This window comes from Budorcas taxicolor, chromosome 10 (assembly GCF_023091745.1).
Source record: "Budorcas taxicolor isolate Tak-1 chromosome 10, Takin1.1, whole genome shotgun sequence".
Taxonomy (NCBI): domain Eukaryota; kingdom Metazoa; phylum Chordata; class Mammalia; order Artiodactyla; family Bovidae; genus Budorcas; species Budorcas taxicolor.
The window spans coordinates 70,535,995-70,553,717 of record NC_068919.1 but is presented as its reverse complement, the minus strand read 5'-3'; the positions used below and the strand labels follow the sequence as shown (position 1 = coordinate 70,553,717).

General features: G+C 36.2%; 1 protein-coding gene across 1 annotated transcript in view; it reads right to left on the bottom strand.

Annotated features, from left to right (window-relative positions):
• Positions 1–3,980: 3,980 nt before the first annotated feature.
• The window catches only part of PCNX4 (pecanex 4), a 39,364-nt gene continuing 25,621 nt past the window's right edge, over positions 3,981–17,723 (bottom strand). The window contains exons 8-11 of the mRNA XM_052647096.1: positions 16,989–17,092; positions 12,913–13,949; positions 12,391–12,577; positions 3,981–4,232 (exon numbers count right to left, since the gene is read on the bottom strand). Of these exons, the coding sequence (XP_052503056.1) occupies positions 3,981–4,232; positions 12,391–12,577; positions 12,913–13,949; positions 16,989–17,092 (1,580 nt within the window). The remainder of the gene's footprint in view (positions 4,233–12,390; positions 12,578–12,912; positions 13,950–16,988; positions 17,093–17,723) is intronic.

Here is a 17,723-nt window from a genome sequence, read left to right as displayed (position 1 = left end):
TGATGATATGTAAGGTTTTGGGAGTGCATGCGATTGTCTATGATGAAATGTAGAATAAGAAGAGGTGGCCTGAACCATTTATGAAGAAATTCCAAAATTCAGACAGAGGTCAGACAGAAAAGGAAAAGCAGCAAAGGCGACTGAGGAGCAGTCAGGGAGACAAGAAGAAAATAAAGATCAAGTGGTGTCAGGGAAGTCCAAAAGAAAAAAAAGAAGGTGACTCAAGCAGTTGTCAAAAAGTGTCAAGTACTGCTTAAGAAAGTGAAGTCGCTCAGTCGTGTCCAACTCTTTGCGACTCCATGGACTGTAGCCTACCAGGACCCTCCGTCCATGGGATTTTCCAGGCAAGAATACTGGAGTGGGTTGCCAAATAAGACAGGAATATAAAAGTAACTATAGTGAACACTTGAACAGCTGGGGTTTTAATCTGTATATAATTTATAGTAGGCCCTATGTTTCCATGGAAACAATTTCAGACCTGTAGTAGCTTAGCATTTACTAATGAAAAGAATCCATGTATAAGTGAACCTGCACAGTTCAAACCGTTGTTCAAGGTCAACTGTAGGTTTGATAATATGAAAGTAAATGATGACTTTAATAAAAACTTTATTTTGGGGGAACAGTAGAAATGGAATCCAAACAGGAACATTTTGATAAGTGAATGAAGGTGAGAAAACTTGGCCATGAATGAATGGAGAGACATTGCGGAAGTTTGAGAAGAATCCATGGTAAAGGGAAAGCATGGCATGGCACTATTATAATAGTGTAAATCTTTAAACAATTTAAAATGCCTATTATTTGAGGGATACTCTAATAGTCTTTTATATCTATCAAAGTTATATAATCACTAAAGCAGATAATTAGTGTTTCTTAATGATATGAGAAAATTTCTATCAGTGACAAAAAAGATATATACATTATATATATATGTGTGTGTGTATGTATATACTGTTGCTGTTTAGTTACTGTTGTGTTTAACTTTTGCGACTCTATGGACTGTAGCCCGCCAGACTTCTCTGTCTATATATGTATACATATATACATTTTTTCCAGCTAATACATCTCAATTACATAAATCATAAGCCTGAGATCCAAACTCAGATGTAACACCAAATCCCATTTTAATAACTATACTATATTGCTTCCCCCAAAATGACTAACACACAAATCTTGTGAATTCATTAACTGAAATTAGCAAGACTATCCTTTAACATTGCTGTTTCACATAATAAAGGAATAATAGTAATAAAAACCTAATTGGTACATTTCAAATAATTTCAGTCATTACTATAGAGAATGTATTATTGTACTCCCAACCCAGGAGGCTACTACAGACTAAATAGACCTAACAGAAGCAGAAGATATTAAGAAGAGGTGGCAAGAATACACAGAAGAACTGTACAAAAAAGATCTTCATGACCAAGATAATCATGATGATGTGATCACTCATCTAGAGCCAGACATCCTGGAATGTGAAGTCAAGTGGGCCTTAGAAAGCATCACTACAAACAAAGCTAGTGGACGTGATGGAATTCCAGTTGAGCTGTTTCAAATCCTGAAAGATGATGCTGTGAAAGTGCTGCACTCAACATGCCAGCAAATTTGGAAAACTCAGCAGTGGCCACAGGACTGGAAAAGGTCAGTTTTCATTCTAATTCCAAAGGAAGGCAATGCCAAAGAATGCTCAAACTGCCACACAATTGCACTCATCTCACACGCTAGTAAAGTAATGCTCAAAATTCTCCAAACAAGGCTTCAGCAATACGTGAACTGTGAACTTCCTGATGTTCAAGCTGGTTTTAGAAAAGGCAGAGGAACCAGAGATCAAATTGCCAACATCCGCTGGATCATGGAAAAAGCAAGAGAGTTCCAGAAAAACATCTATTTCTGCTTTATTGATGATGCCAAAGCCTTTGACTGTGTGGATCACAATAAAGTGTGGAAAATTCTTCAAGAGATGGGAATACCAGACCACCTGATCTGCCTCTTGAGAAATCTGTATGCAGGTCAGGAAGCAGCAGTTAGAACTGGACATGGAACAACAGACTGGTTCCAAATTGGGAAAGGAATAGGTCAAGGCTGTATATTGTCACCCTGCTTATTTAACTTACATGCAGAGTACATCATACAAAATGCTGGGCTGGATGAAGCACAGCTGGAATCAAGATTGCCAGGAGAAATATCAATAACCTCAGATATGCAGATGACACTACCCTTATGGCAGAAAGTGAAGAGGAACTAAAGAGCCTCTTGATGAGGTGAAAGAGGACAGTGAAAAAGTTGGCTTAAAATTCACCATTCAGAAAACTAAGATTATGGCATCTGGTCCCATCAGTTCATGGCAAATAGATGGGGAAACAACTGAAATAGTGAGAGACTTTATTTTCTTGGGCTCAAAAATCACTGCAGATGGTGACTGCAGCCATGAAATTAAAAGACGCTTACTCCTTGGAAGAAAAGTCATGACCAACCGAGACAGCATATTCAAAAGCAGAGACAATACTTTGCCGACTAAGGTCCGTCTAGTCAAGGCTATGGTTTTTCCAGTGGTCATGTATGGATGTGAGAGTTGGACTGTGAAGAAGTCTTAGTGCCGAAGAACTGATGCTTTTGAAGTGTGATGTTGGAGAAGACTCTTGAGAGTCCCTTGGACTGCAAGAAGATCCAACCAGTCCATCCTAAAGGAAATCAGTCCTGAATATTCATTGGAAGGACTGATGCTGAAGCTGGAGCACCAATACTTTGGCCACCTGATGTGAAGAGCCGACTCGTGAGAAAAGACTCTGATGCTGGGAAAGACTGAAGGCAGGAGGAGAAGGGGATGACAAAGAATAGATGGTTGGATGGCATCATCAACTCAATGGACATGCGCTTGAGCAAGCTCTGTGAGTTTGTAAAGGACAGGGAAGCCTGGTATGCTGCAGTCCATGGGGTCACAAAGAGTTGGACGTGACTGAGAGACTGAACAACAACATAGAGGAAAATAAAAGTGTAGAGAAAATTCATCTCAAATGATGCAGATTCATTATTTATCCTCCTTATAATTTCCTGTAAAAAGTTCCTAAGCAGCAAAAGAATGAAAATAAAACCCTGATCACATTATGAAAATTTTTCTCCTACCTGTTTTTGGCTTGAGTTCAAACAACTGAAGACAATAGTAACTGGTAGTCCTATTGGGCAAGTCATTCTTCAGAATCAGTATATTCAGTGGAAAAGAAATGCACAATAAGCCAGATCTACAGAATGGCCTCTAACAGTCATAATCAGATTACCTTAATGTTGCTAATTCTGCTGAGTATTCACTTGATGAATGGGATGAACCCTTTTCCTTTTAAATATATCAAAAGGATATTTGAGAAAAAAATTTTAAAAATTTTTGGAAGAGATTTTATTCAAAGTTTTTAAGGTTTCTCAATTGAAGTATATGAAAAGAAACTGAATAGATTATATGAAAACATTAAGAGCATGTTAAATGTTAAAATAAATAGCACAAAGTTTGAAAATACTATAGAATTTAATATATTTCAAATAAATATATTTACATTTTGTAACCTTCAGTAGGAACCATTATTATTATGTAAAAAACAATGATATGTATATCTTTTAAGCATGTAAAAATTACATAGTTGTTGACTACTCTAAGGCAAGTCACTTATCACACATTAAAGAAAGCAGTAAAAAATTCATTTTATAATCTTATACAAATGTTTTATATTTACCAAAGCATATCACAATCCATAGGGCACAAATATTGGCCAACTAATTCTAACTTTTATGTTATACATAAAGTTGTTGTTTTATACCACTAAGATATCTTAGAAAATCAACTTTATAGAGCTTAGCTTTTCTCAGGCACCTGACTTGTGTGAGGAGAGAGGGAAGTCCAGTGAAGTTATAAGGAATCACAATGTTAACTTTTCCAGAATGAAAAAATAAACACATCTCATTTGCTTACAATACATTTACAAGTCAAATGGCCTCTAAACCAAATGTATATGGAGAGGTTTTGAAGAATAAATTGGATATCCCAGGGGAGGATCAGCTGCTTGTACTGTAAGGTTTCTTAAAAGTAGTGGATGAGCTTGTATACTATAACGTTCCTCATCATCGTTTGTGGCATAAAGCAATTCCCATGAAAGATTGGCCCACTGACCTCTAACAGCTTCAGCATTTAACTTCCCAACATGGATCAATAATTCTTGAAGGGTAAGTACTCTCCCAGTGTAAACTCCCTGTAAAGAAGAAAGGAGGTTGAAGGGAAAGAAAAAGAAGAGAGATTATATTCAGGCCTTCATTTATAAACTTAGAGAAAAACTCCATTGTAGTTAAGCAAACTTAAACAGAAAGTAGTATATCAAAATGTACACAAGTTGCTTGTCTTCAAAATCAAGAATCACTTCTATCTGGTTGCTCTCCAACTAAGCGTGAAATAAAAAAATTTCCTGACAGACATTGTACTCACTTCTTTTTACTTTCCTTCCCCTTCCCTCACTCCATGTGGCCTCAGCAAAATGTAAGTCATAAATATTAGTCAGTGAACAGTCATCCAATTATTGAGATATAATTCATGTTCCAAATAATTTAATGGCTTTTTAGTTATTCAGGTATGTATAACTATCTCCACAATTTCTGGATATTTTTATGACCTCAAAAAGAAACTCGGTACTTTTTAGCTATCACCCTCCTATCCCTAATTCTCCCAGTCACAGGCAACCACTAATGGTTGAGTAGTATTCATGTGTGTGTGTGTGTACATCTTTATTCATTCAGCTGTCAGTGCATATTTAGGTTGCTTCCATATCTTGGCTATTGGTAAAGAGTGCTGCTATGAACACTAGGGTGCATGGATCTTGATTAGAGTTTTTGTCTTCTTTCAGATATTTGTCCAGGACTGGGATTACTGGATCATATGGTAACTATTTTTAGCTCTTTAAGGAACTTTTGTATTGCTCTCCATAATGGCTGTACCTATTTACCTCCTCACCAATAGTATAAGAGGATTCCTTGAACTCTCCACACCCTCTCCAGCATTTATTGTTTGTGGATTTTTTTGATATTAGCTATTTGACTGGTCTGAGGTGATACTCATTGCAGTTTTGATTTGTGTTTCTCTAAGAAACACAAATTAGTATCGACTGAACATACTGTTCAGTATCAGTGTTGATACTGAACATTTTTCATGTTCCTTGATACCATGAGTATGATGTTAGCTGTGGGTGTCATATGTGGCCTTTATTATGTTGAGGTATGTTCCCTCTATACCCCTACCTTCTGGAAAGTATTTATCATAAATGGGTGGTGAATTTTGTCAAAACCCTTTTCTGCATTTATTGAGATTATCATATATTTTAATTTGTTAATGTAGTGTATCACATTTATTTTTTTGTGGATATTAAAGAATCCTTGCATTCCTCAGAAAAATCCCACTTGATCATGGTATATGATCTTCTAAATGTATTGTTGGGATAAGTGGGCTAGTATTTCAATGAAAATTTTTACATCTATATTCATCATTGATACTGGCCTGTTTTATTTTTTTGGAGGCTAATTACTTTACAATACTGTGGTGGTTTTTGCCATACACTGACATGAATCAGCCATGGGTATACATGTGTTCCCCATCCTGACCCTCCCTCCCACTTCCCTTCCCATCCCATCCCTCAGGGTCATCCCAGTGTACCAACCCTGAGCACCCTGCCTCGTGCATCAAACCTGGACTGGTGATCTATTTCATATATGATAATATTCATGTTTCAGTGCTTTTCTCTCAAACCATCCCACCCTCGCCTTCTCCTACAGAGTCCAACAGTCTGTTCCTTACATCTGTGTCTCGCATATAGGGTCATCGTTACCATCTTTCTAAATTCCATATATATGAGTTAATATACTGTTTTGGTGCTTTTCTTTCTGACTTACTTCACGCTGTATAATAGGTTCCAGTTACATCCACCTTATCAGAACTGATTCAAATGCATTCTTTTTAACAGTTGAGTAATATTTTATTGTGTATATGTACCACAGCTTTTTTTTTTTTGGTACTACAACTTTCTTATCCATTCATCTGCCGATGGACATTTAGGTTGCTTCCATGTCCTGGCTATTGTAAACAGAGCTGCGATAAACACTGGGGTACACCTGTCTCTTTCAATTCTGGTTTCCTTGGTTTGTATGCCCAGCAGTGGGATTGGTGGGTCATATGGCAGTTCTATTTCCAGTTTTTTAAGGAATCTCCACACTGTTCTCCATAGTGGCTGTACTAGTCTGCATTCCCACCAACAGTGTAAGAGGGTTCTTTTTCTCTGCACCTTCTCCAGCATTTATTGTTTGTAGACTTTTTGATAGCTGCCATGCTGTCCGGCGTGAGATGGTACCTCATTGTGGTTTTGATTTGCATTTCTCTGATAATGAGTGATGTTGAGCATCTTCTTTTTATGTGTTTGTTAGCCATTTGTATCTCTTCTTTGGAGAAATGTCTGTTTAGTTCTTTGGCCCATTTTTGGATTGGGTCACTTATTTTTCTGGAATTGAGCTACAGGAGTTGCTTGTACACTTTTGAGATTAATTCTTTGTCAGTTGCTTCATTTGCTATTATTTTCTCCCAATCTGAAGGCTGTCTTTTCACCTTGCTTATAGTTTCCTTTGGTGTGCAAAAGCATTTAAGTTTAATTAGGTCCCATTTGTTTATTTTTGCTTTTATTTCCATTACTCTGGGAGGTGAGTCATAGAGAATCCTGCTATGATTTATGTCAGAGTGTTTTGCCTATGTTTTCCTCTAGGAGTTTTATAGTTTCTGGTCTTACGTTTAGATCTTTAATCCATTTTGAGTTTATTTTTGTGTATGCTGTTAGAAAGTGTTCTACTTTCATTCTTTTACAAGTGGTTGACCAGTTTTCCCAGCACCACTTGTTAAAAAGATTCTCTTTTCTCCACTGTATATTCTTGCCTCCTTTGTCAAAGATAAGGTGTCCACAGGTGTGTGGATTTATCTCTGGGCTTTCTATTTTGTTCCATTGATCTATGTTTGTCTTTGTGCCAGTACCATACTGTCTTGATGACTGCTGCTTTGTAGCATAGCCTGAGGTCAGGCAGATTGATTCCTCCACTTCCATTCTTCTTTCTCAAGATTGCTTTGGCTATTTGAGGTTTTTTGTAATTCCATAGAAATTGTGAAATTATTTGTTCTAATTCTCTGAAAAATCCCATTGGTAGCTTGATAGGGATTGCACTGAATCTATATATTGCTTTGGGTAGTATACTCATTTTCACTATATTGATTCTTTCGATTCATGAACATGGTATTTTTCTCAATCTATTTGTGTCATCTTTGATTTCTTTCAACAGTGTTTTATAGTTTTCTATAGATACATCTTTTGTTCCTTTAGGTAGATTTATTCCTAAGTATTTTATTCTTTTCATTGCAATGGTGAACGGAACTGTTTCCTTAATTTCTGTTTTCTCATTGTTAGTGTATAGGAATGCAAGGGATTTCTCTGTGTTAATTTTATATCCTGCAACTTTACTGCATTCATTGATTAGCTCTAGTAATTTTCTGGTGGAGTCTTTAGGGTTTTCTATGTAGAGGATCATGTCATCTGCAAATAGTCAGAGTTTTAATTCTTCTTTTCCAATCTGGATTCCTTTTATTTCTTTTTCTGCTCTGATTGCTGTGGCCAAAACTTCCAAAACTATGTTGAATAGTAGTGGTGAGAGTGGGCATCCTTGTCTTATCTCTTACTTTAGGGAAATGTTTGCTGCAGTATCATATATATATATATGGCTTTTATATGTTGAGGTATGTTCCTTCTATGCCTGCTTTCTGGAGTGTTTTTATCAACGGATGTTGAATTTTGTCAAAGGCTTTCTCTGCATCTATTAAGATAATCATATGGTTTTTATCTTTTGTTAATGTGGTGTATCACATTGATTGATTTGTGAATATTGAAGAATCCTTGCATCCCTGGGATAAAGCCCACTTGGTTCATGATGTATGATCTTTTTATTATGTTGTTTGATTCTGTTTGCTAGAATTTTGTTAAGGACTTTTGCATCTATGTTCATTGGTGATATTGGCCTGTAGTTTTCTTTTTTTGTGGCATCTTTGTCTGGTTTTGTATTAGGGTGATGGTGGCCTCACAGAGTGAGTTTGGAAGTTTACCTTCCTCTGCAATTTTCTGGAAGAGTAGGATAGGTGTTAGCTCTTCTCTAAATTTTTTGTAGGTTTCAGCTGTGAAGCTGTCTGGACCTGGACTTTTGTTTGTTGGAAGATTTCTGATTACTGTTTCAATTTCTGTCCTCGTGATGGGTCTGTTAAGATTTTCTATTTCTTCCTGGTTCAGTTTTGAAAAGTTATAGTTTTCTAAGAATTTGTCCATTTCTTGCAAGTTGTCCATTTTATTGGCATATAGTTGCTGACAGTAGTCTCTTATGATCCTTTGTATTTCTGTATTGTTGTGATTTCTCTGTTTTCATTTCAAATTTTGTTGACTTGATTCTTCTCCCTTTGTTTCTTGATGAGTCTGGCTAATGGTTTGTCTATTTTATTTATCTTCTCAAAAAACCAGCTTTTAGTTTTGTTGATTTTTGCTATGGTCTCTTTTGTTTCTTTTGCATTTATTTCCGCCCTAATTTTTGTGATTTCTTTTCTTCTACTAACCCTGGGGTTCTTCATTTCTTCCTTTTCTAGTTGCTTTAGGTGTAGAGTTAGGTTATTTGTTTTCTCTCCTATACCTTGAGGTAGGCTTGTATTGCTACGTACCTTCCCCTTAGCACTGCTTTTACTGAATCCCACAGGTTTTGGGTTTTTGTGTTTTCATTTTCATTGATTTCTATGCATATTTTGATTTTTTGATTTCTTCTGTGATTTGTTGATTATTCAGAAGTGTACTGTTTAGCCTCCATATGTTTGTATTTTTAATAGTTTCTTTCCTGTCAGTCAGTCAGTCAGTCAGTGCAGTCACTCAGTTGTGTCCGACTCTTTGCAACCCCATGAATCACAGCACACCAGGCCTCCCTGTCCATCACCAACTCCCAGAGTTCACTCAAACTCACATCCATAGAGTCAGTGATGCCATCCAGCCATCTCATCCTCTGTGGTCCCCTTCTCCTTCTGCCCCCAATGCCTCCCAGCATCAGAGTCTTTTCCAATGAGTCAACTCTTTGTAAGAGGTGGCCAAAGTACTAGAGTTTCAGCTTTAACATCATTCCTTCCAAAGAAATCCCAGGGCTGATCTTCTTCAGAATGGACTGGTTGGATCTCCTTACAGTCCAAGGGACTCTCAAGAGTCTTCTCCAACACCACAGTTCAAAAGCATCAATTCTTCGGTGCTCAGCCTTCTTCACAGTCCAACTCTCACATCCATACATGACCACAGGAAAAACCATAGCCTTGACTAGACGGACCTTAGTCAGCAAAGTAATGTCTCTGCTTTTGAATATGCTGTCTAGGTTGGTCATAACTTTTCTTCCAAGGAGTAAGTTTCTTTTAATTTCATGGCTGCAGTCAACATCTGCAGTGATTTTGGAGCCCCCCAAAATAAAGTCTGGCACTGTTTCCACTGTTTCCCCATCTATTTCCCATGAAGTGATGGGACCAGATGCCATGATCTTTGTTTTCTGAATGTTGAGCTTTTTTCCTGTAGTTGACATCTAATCTTACTGCATTATGATCAGAAAAGATGTTTGAGATGATTTCAATTGTTTTGAATTTACCAAGGCTAGATTTATGGCCCAGGATGTGATCTATGCTGGAGAAGGTTCTGTGTGCACTTGAGAAAAAAGTGAAATTCATTTTTTTGGGGTGATATGTCTTAAGGATATCAATTAGGTCTAACTGGTCCATTGTATCATTTAAAGTTTGTGTTTCCTTGCTAATTTTCTGTTTAGTTGATCTATCCATAGGTGTGAGTGGGGTATTAAAGTCTCCCACTATTATTGTTTTATTGTTAATTTTCCCTTTCATATTTGTTAGCATTTGCCTTACATATTGTGGTGCTCCTATGCTGGGTGCATATATATTTATAATTGTTATATCTTCTTCTTGGATTGATCCTTAGATCACTATGTAGTGTCCTTCTTTGTCTCTTTTCACAGCCTTTGTTTTAAAGTCTATTTTATCTGATATGAGTATTGCTACTCCTGCTTTCTTTTGGTCTCCATTTGCATGAAATATCTTTTTCTAGCCCTTCACTTTCAGTCTGTATATGTCCCTAGGTTTGAGGTAGGTCTCTTGTAGACAGCATATATAGGGGTCTTGTTTTTGTATCCATTCAGCTAGTCTTTGTCATTTGGTTGGAGCATTCAACCCATTTACATTTAAGGTAATTACTGATAAGTATGATCCTATTGTCATTTACTTTGTTGTTTTGGGTTCCAGTTTACAAACCTTTTCTGTGTTTCCTGTCTAGAGAAGATCCTTTAGCATTTGTTGAAGAGCTGGTTTGGTGGTGATGAATTCTCTGAGTTTTTGCTTGTCTGTAAAGCTTGTGATTTCTCCTTCACATTTGAATGAGGTCCTTGCTGGGTACAGTAATCTGGGTTGTAAGTTTTTCTCTTTCATCACTTTAAGTATGTCCTGCCATTCCCTTCTGGCTTGAAGAGTTTCTATTGAAAGATCAGCGTTATCCTTATGGGGATCCCCTTGTGGGTTATTTGTTGTTTTTCCCTTGCTGCTTTTAATATTTGTGTTTGATCTTCATTAACTTGATTAATATGTGTCTTGGGGTATTCTGCCTTGGGTTTATCCTCTTTGGGACTCTGGGTTTCTTGGACTTGGGTGGCTATTTCCTTCCCCACTTTAGGGAAGTTTTCAACTATTATCTCCTCAAGTATTTTCTCATGGCCTTTCTTTTTGTCGTCTTCTTCTGGGACTCCTATGATTCGAATGTTGGGGCATTTAACATTGTGCCAGAGGTCTCTGAGGTTGTCCTTACTTCTTTTAATTCTTTTTTCCTCTCTGCTTCATTTATTTCCACCATTCTATCTCCCACCTCACTTATCCTATCTTCTGCCTCAGTTATTCTACTGTTGGTTCCCTCCAGAGTGCTTTTGATCTCAGTTATTACATTATTCATTATTGACTATTTTTTATTTCTTCTTCTGCTGCTGCTGCTAAGTCACTTCAGTCGTGTCCAACTCTGGGCGACTCCATAGACGGCAGCCTACCAGGCTCCCCCATCCCTGGGATTCTCCAGGCAAGAACACTGCAGTGGGTTGCCATTTCCTTCTCCAATGCATGAAAGGGAAAAGTGAAAGTGAAGTCACTCAGTCGTGTCTGACTCTTTGCAACCCCATGGACTGCAGCCTATCAGGCTCCTCTGCCCATGGGATTTTCCAGGCAAGAGTACTGGAGTGGGGTGCCACTGCCGTCTCCGTTATTTCTTCTAGGTACTTGTTAAACTTTTCTTGCATCTTCTCAATCCTTGTCTCCAGACTATTTATCTGTAAGTCCATTTTGTTTTCAAAATTTTGCATCATTTTTACTATCATTATTCTGAATTCTTTTTCAGTTAGACTCCCTATCTCCTCTTTTGTTTGGTTTGGTGGGATTTGATCATGTTCCTTTACCTGCTGAACATTTCTGTGCCTTTTCATCTTATTTAGGTTGCTGTGTTTGGGGTGGCCTTTCTGTATGCTGGAAGTTTGTGGTTCTTCTTTACTGTGGAGGTTCCTCCTTGTTAAGGTGTCCCAGTCATTAACCACCGGAAGAGGGAAAATCTTGTTAAAGACACTTGTAGTTTTGGGTGAGGTCCCGGAGGTTCTGCAGAGATTCCAGCCCTCTCCTTATGGAGTCAGGGTGCCTTATCCTTCCTGTGCATTGATGAGGTCACCAACCAGGAATCTAGAGTTTTTATTCTGGCCTTTTTTTTATGGTATCTTTTTCTGGTTTGGGTATCTGGTGGTGAACTCACAGAATTAGCTTAGCAGTGTTCCTTCCTCTGCAATTTTCTGGAAGAGTTTCAGATGGATAGGTGTGACCTCTAAATGTTTGACAGAATTTACCTGTGAAGCTATCCGGTCTTAAGACTTTTGTTTCTTGGGCATTTTAAAATCACAGTTTCAATCTCAGTTCATAGTTTGTATTTCTGGTTCAGTCTTGGGAGATTGTACCTTTCTAAGAATCTACCCTTTCTTCTAGGCTGTTATTTATTCTTTTAATTTTTGGCTGTACTGTGTGGCATGTGGGATTTAAGTTCTCAAACCAGAGTCGAACCTGTGCTGCCTGCATTGGGAGCATGGAGTCTTAACCACTTGACCACCAGGGAAGTCCCAATATAATTGATATATTTATACCCAGAATGTTATCTCCATCACTGAGGTTAAAAACTTTATAACTGATTTCTATTCTTTAAGGTTTATATACAAAAATGTTTAAGAACACATTTTTAACCTTACCATATTAGGATCATATCCCAGAGAAAACAAGTATGGTTTTTCTTGTAAAACTGCTTCCTTCCACTTTTCGTCAGACACCAAACCAATGTACCAGTCACTTTCATATTTTTCAAGGCAGTTAATCAACTCTTTAAAGTCTTCTATTGGACCCAAACTTGCTTTATCAATCATTAGTTTCAGAGTGTACCTTAAAAAATGGAGACACAAAGAATTTTAAGTTTGATCAATATTTTTAAGATATTAAACTACAATCATACATACTTCAGAGAAAAAGAGATATGATAAGAGTTAAAGCAAAAACATCCAGAAAGCCATATAAAACTTAGATACTCCATATTTTAAAAAGTACATATTTAAGTGTATTCCTGATATAATCATAGTACATATCAAGCATTTTTTTTCATTTTTAGGAAAGTGATCATTTTTTTAAATTAAAAATGGAAGAGCATCTAAGTTATTTTTTTTTTTAAATCAACATTTTCCCACCAATATTAAAACTTGTATGTAATCAAAATAAATTACCTGAAAGCTTTCAGGGCTAGTTGAAACAGGTCTGGTTTTTCTGTGAGCCAATCCAAGGCAAGAGACCAAGGCAAAACACCACTGTAAACTCTCAATATATGACCAGGACTAGGAATCATATTGTCTCCCCCCAAAAAACTAAAGTAACAAGTCATTACTGCACGAACATAAAAGTCTTTTAGAACTCTGTCCTTTGCAATTTCTTCCACTACATTTGAGGCATTTTCTTTTGAAGGAAAACATTTCAACTGCCTTAAAATAAACTGGTACCAGTCTTCTGGAAATAATGAACTCATCTCCTTCATTTTGGAATTAGGCAAACAGTCAGACATCCACTCTTCAGGTAAGCTTAATAAGTGAGAATGAGAACAACTGAATTCCATGAGAGGGATATATGCCATGGTTTCTTGTTTTCCTTTGTCAATGGCAGGGTATCCAAGTGCAACTGCTTGGTAAAGACTCGTTTTGGTAACTGTGTTTGTAGAATGACTATCAACGTTCTGTGATTCTACTGAACCAGGAATAGGCAAATTTATACCTGGCAATACTTTAAACTGATCTTTTTCATCTTTTCCTTTTTTGATAGTTGGTTCTTCACCAAAAACATCATTAGACCAGTCATCCAAATTTTCTGAATTTAAACTATCTGTATCTTCTGGAAATTCAGTTTGTGGTTCAGTATTCAAAGCAGGCAGGATTATTAGAGATGCTTTCCCTTTACTTTCAGTTTTGTGAACATTCTCTAGCATGCTAGACCTTCTAGAACAGTACTGAACAAGTATCCACACAAGTACTTTAACAAGGTCACCTTTAAATTCCTTTAAGTTATCATGAGAATCAATTATGCCAGACAGGACATTCCTGGCATCAGAATAGAGTTTCACAGGCAAAACAGTACAGGGTGTCAAAACATTTCCAAAGTGTTCATTAATGGAACATAGTTTTACATATTCTTCTTGTTCAAAGGCACTTTCAAAAACTTCGTCAACTGTTCGAGCTTCAGCAGTGTGACAGGATGTCTCTTGCAATTCTAACCCCTAAAGAGGAAATGAAAAAGTACTTGAGCTTATGATCACTTCTTACAAAAAGAAAAGTAACCAGTTTTGTAACTGTTCATGGATTGCATTCTCATAATAAAAATATGTAAAATGAAAAAAAATTATTTAACTTGATAGCTACATCTTAATTCAAACTTAATGACACATTTTATGTTGGATATAGAAATGAAAAATAATGCTGCATTTTTAAAGACATTATAGAAATTCCAATAGAAATTGGCAAAACAATTTTAATGAGTATGACCATAATTTTAAGACTGTAGCTCAAGATTGAATCACACTTATTAAAAACTTTTTTAAATTATAAAAATTTGGGAAGGAGCAAAACTGGAAATATACAGTATGCACATAATTTTGTATCCTTTCCATTCTACTTTATAAAGAGCATTATTCTACTATATAGATAAGTCATAATTTATTTAGCCAGTACCCTGTTCAAGTTTTTAAAAATTATAACATAAAATAATATAGATTTATGTATTTGATTTTCTATCTCCTCCAACTACAATATAAACTCCATGTATCAGCTCTCTTTTGGTTATTCCTAATTCCTCAGTGCCTAAAGCAGTGTCTGGCACACAGTAGGTATGCAACAAATATATATTGAAAGAATGAATACTTTGAATACATTCCTATATAAATTTTTTTTTATTTTTATTTTTTGCTTTTATTTTTATTTATTTTTTTTAAATTTTAAAATCTTTAATTCTTACATGCGTCCTATATAAATTTTAAACACATTTTGATTACCTCCCTAAAATGAATCACCTGAAGAGGATACATCAGGTCACTGTTTACTATTATTATTATTGTAATTATTGCTTACTTATTTATACATTTTCTCAAAACTACCTGTGTTTTTAATAAAAGGCAATGCTGGTAGTTTGTACTGTGATTCAGGGAAAGAACATGGAATGTGACATTAGAAACTACTTTTAAATAATGGCTCTCTCAGATGCTAGTACACAGTCCTGAGTAGGTCACTAACCTTTTGAGATTCCTTTTGCTTTTCTTTCAAAGAAAAATAGCCCTGGCATATAGGACTGTGAAGATTAAATTAAGTAATGAAAGTGCTTTGTCAAATTTTTAAAGTGTTACATGGAGCACAAAAGATTATAAAAGGACCTGCATAATTAGGTATTTTAAAACCATTTAAAAAATAGAACTAAATTAAGCAATGAAAATATCCTCCATATTTTGCATGATTTTTTGCCTTCTCTTACTTGTACGTGTTAGACTAGAACACTAGTTCTCAAACTTTAGGTGAGTCAGAAACAGTGGGAGGCTTGTTAAAACAGACTGCTGGGCACTGACTCAGAATTTCTGATTCAGTAGGTGTGGGTTGAGGCCTCAAAATCTCATTTCTAATAAGTTCCAAGGAGATACTAAAATCACTAATCTGAAGAACTGGATTTTGAGAACCACTGGACTAAAGGAACAGCTTTCTAATCACAGAAATTTTATCCAATCTGCGCTAAGACAAAAAAATTCATTCACTCACTATTCATTCAACAAATACTTAGTAAGGGCCTACTATGCGCCAGGCACTCTTCCAGGGGCTTAGGATATAGTCTCCAAATAAAAACAAACATCCTTGCTCTTGTGACTTTTATGTTAGAAAAGTGCGGGGACACAGGTAATCAACAATAAAATTAATAAGTAAATTACACAGTTTGTTAGAAGGTACAAGAGCTATAAAAACAGAGAAAAAGTAAAGCAAGCCAGGAGGATTGGAAGTGCAGTCAGGATGGGAGTGGGTATGCAATTTTAAACAGAATAGTCATAGTAGACCTTACTGGAGGTGACATTTGAGCAAAGCCTTAAAGCTGATGAGAGAATTAGCTGTGTGGCTACCTGAAAGAAGGGTGTTCCAGGCAGAAGGAACAGCCAGTATGCTGGAGTGGAGTGAGACAGTTAAAGCAGCAGATGAGACAAAATAGAAAACAGGGAGCTTAACCATTTAGGGCCTTGGCTTTTACTCTGAACAAAAGAAGAAATCCTCTGTAGAATTTTGAGTAGAGAGGTGGCATGATCTGACTTAGATTTTAAAGATCATTCTGGGTGGTAATAGCTAGTTGTGGGACCAGAAGTAGAAGCAGAGACCAATTAGGAAGCAATTGCAAGTTACCCATGACAAGGAGGAAAGGGGCTGAGGGCAGGGTGGTGACAAGTGGTGGGATACAGGATGACAAAGGTGGAGCCAATAAGATTTCTTACTGGATTGGATGTGGGGTATAGAAGTAAACAAGGAATCAAATATCACTAGACTAAAGCCCAAATGCTTTTGAGCTGAGCTATCAGAAGGATGGAATTGTCAGCAAGAACTGGGCCAGTCTGATATTAAGAAGTCAAGGAAGAGGGAAGGAACTATCAGAGGAGACTGTCAAGGATTAATCTGTGAAACAAGTGAAGAGATCACTTCACTTGACAAATGCTTCACTGTGTCAAGTGCTTCTGACAGGTCAAATAAGACCAGGTGTAAGAACTGATCATTGGATTAAGCAATCGTCAGTCATTGGAGACCCTGACATTAGTGGTTTTTCAGTAGCGTAATAGAAAGGGTTAAAAACTAGGGTAATTGAAGAGAAAATGGGAGAAATGAAAATTGGAGATATGATGATAAGCAATTCTAATAAAGCATTTTGCTCTGAAAGGAGAAAAACAGAGTGTTAGCAGGCAAGGGAAGTGGGGTCAAAAGAAGGTTTTTATTAAGTTGAGAATGCTTACATGATACAGAAGTGAAGAAAGTATTACTCAGTCACCTTTTCGAGATGCTCAATCAGATAAGGATAAAAAGAGTAAGACTGGATAAAAAAGGGGCAAGTGTACTTTGTTGTTATGCTCTGTCATATAGTCAACACTTGTCTATCCATATGTACAAACTGAAATATACTTTAAAAATCCTAGGTGTTTCACAAGTAATTAAAAGACACTCTTTCAAAGTGAGCTATTAAGTCTCTGATGTGTGCGTAACAAAAATTTTAACTTGTAAAAGAGAGATTTCAAATGCATAATGACCTTAATGTTAACACAGCAATAAGTATAGCCACATTCTAGAATCATTATCCATATTAAACGATCCTGAAAACGGCCCAAGTAATGAGACCCAGGTAAGAGGAGACCTAAAACAAATTAGAAAAAAAAGTAAGTAATTGTTCAAGCTTGTTTTATTTTGCCATGTGAATCTTTAAAAAAATCAATAAAACACTTGGAACTAATTCATAACTCTTTCTACCCTCTTTTTATGTCAAAAATACAAATGACTATCCATTGCCTATCAGGAGAAATTAAGCTTTTTACAGGAACAGTTGGAAGAAAAAACTATAGGTGATAATTAATAAGAATTTAAGAATATATTTTCCATAAAAACAACAAATGAGAACCTCTTACATAAAATTCTAAATACATGCTAAATATATTAGGAAAACAAATATATTTTGGACATTTTTATATATGCCTATAAAAATGATTTGTGCTGTTAAAAACTTACATAAAATGCTACCTACCAGGCTATAATACAAATACTCTTAAAACTTAGTTTTTCTCTTAACATTAAGTCTCTGAGATATTTTATTGACTACAAAGCTCATTCACTGTAACCACACTGAGAATTCACTGTATGAATGTAGCTAAATTTAAATATTCATTTCCCTGTTAATAAACATTTCATGTTTTCCAATTTTTCCCTATTATAAATAATGCTGTACAAATTACTTTGTACAAATGTTTGTATTGCTATTAAATAAAAGGTCT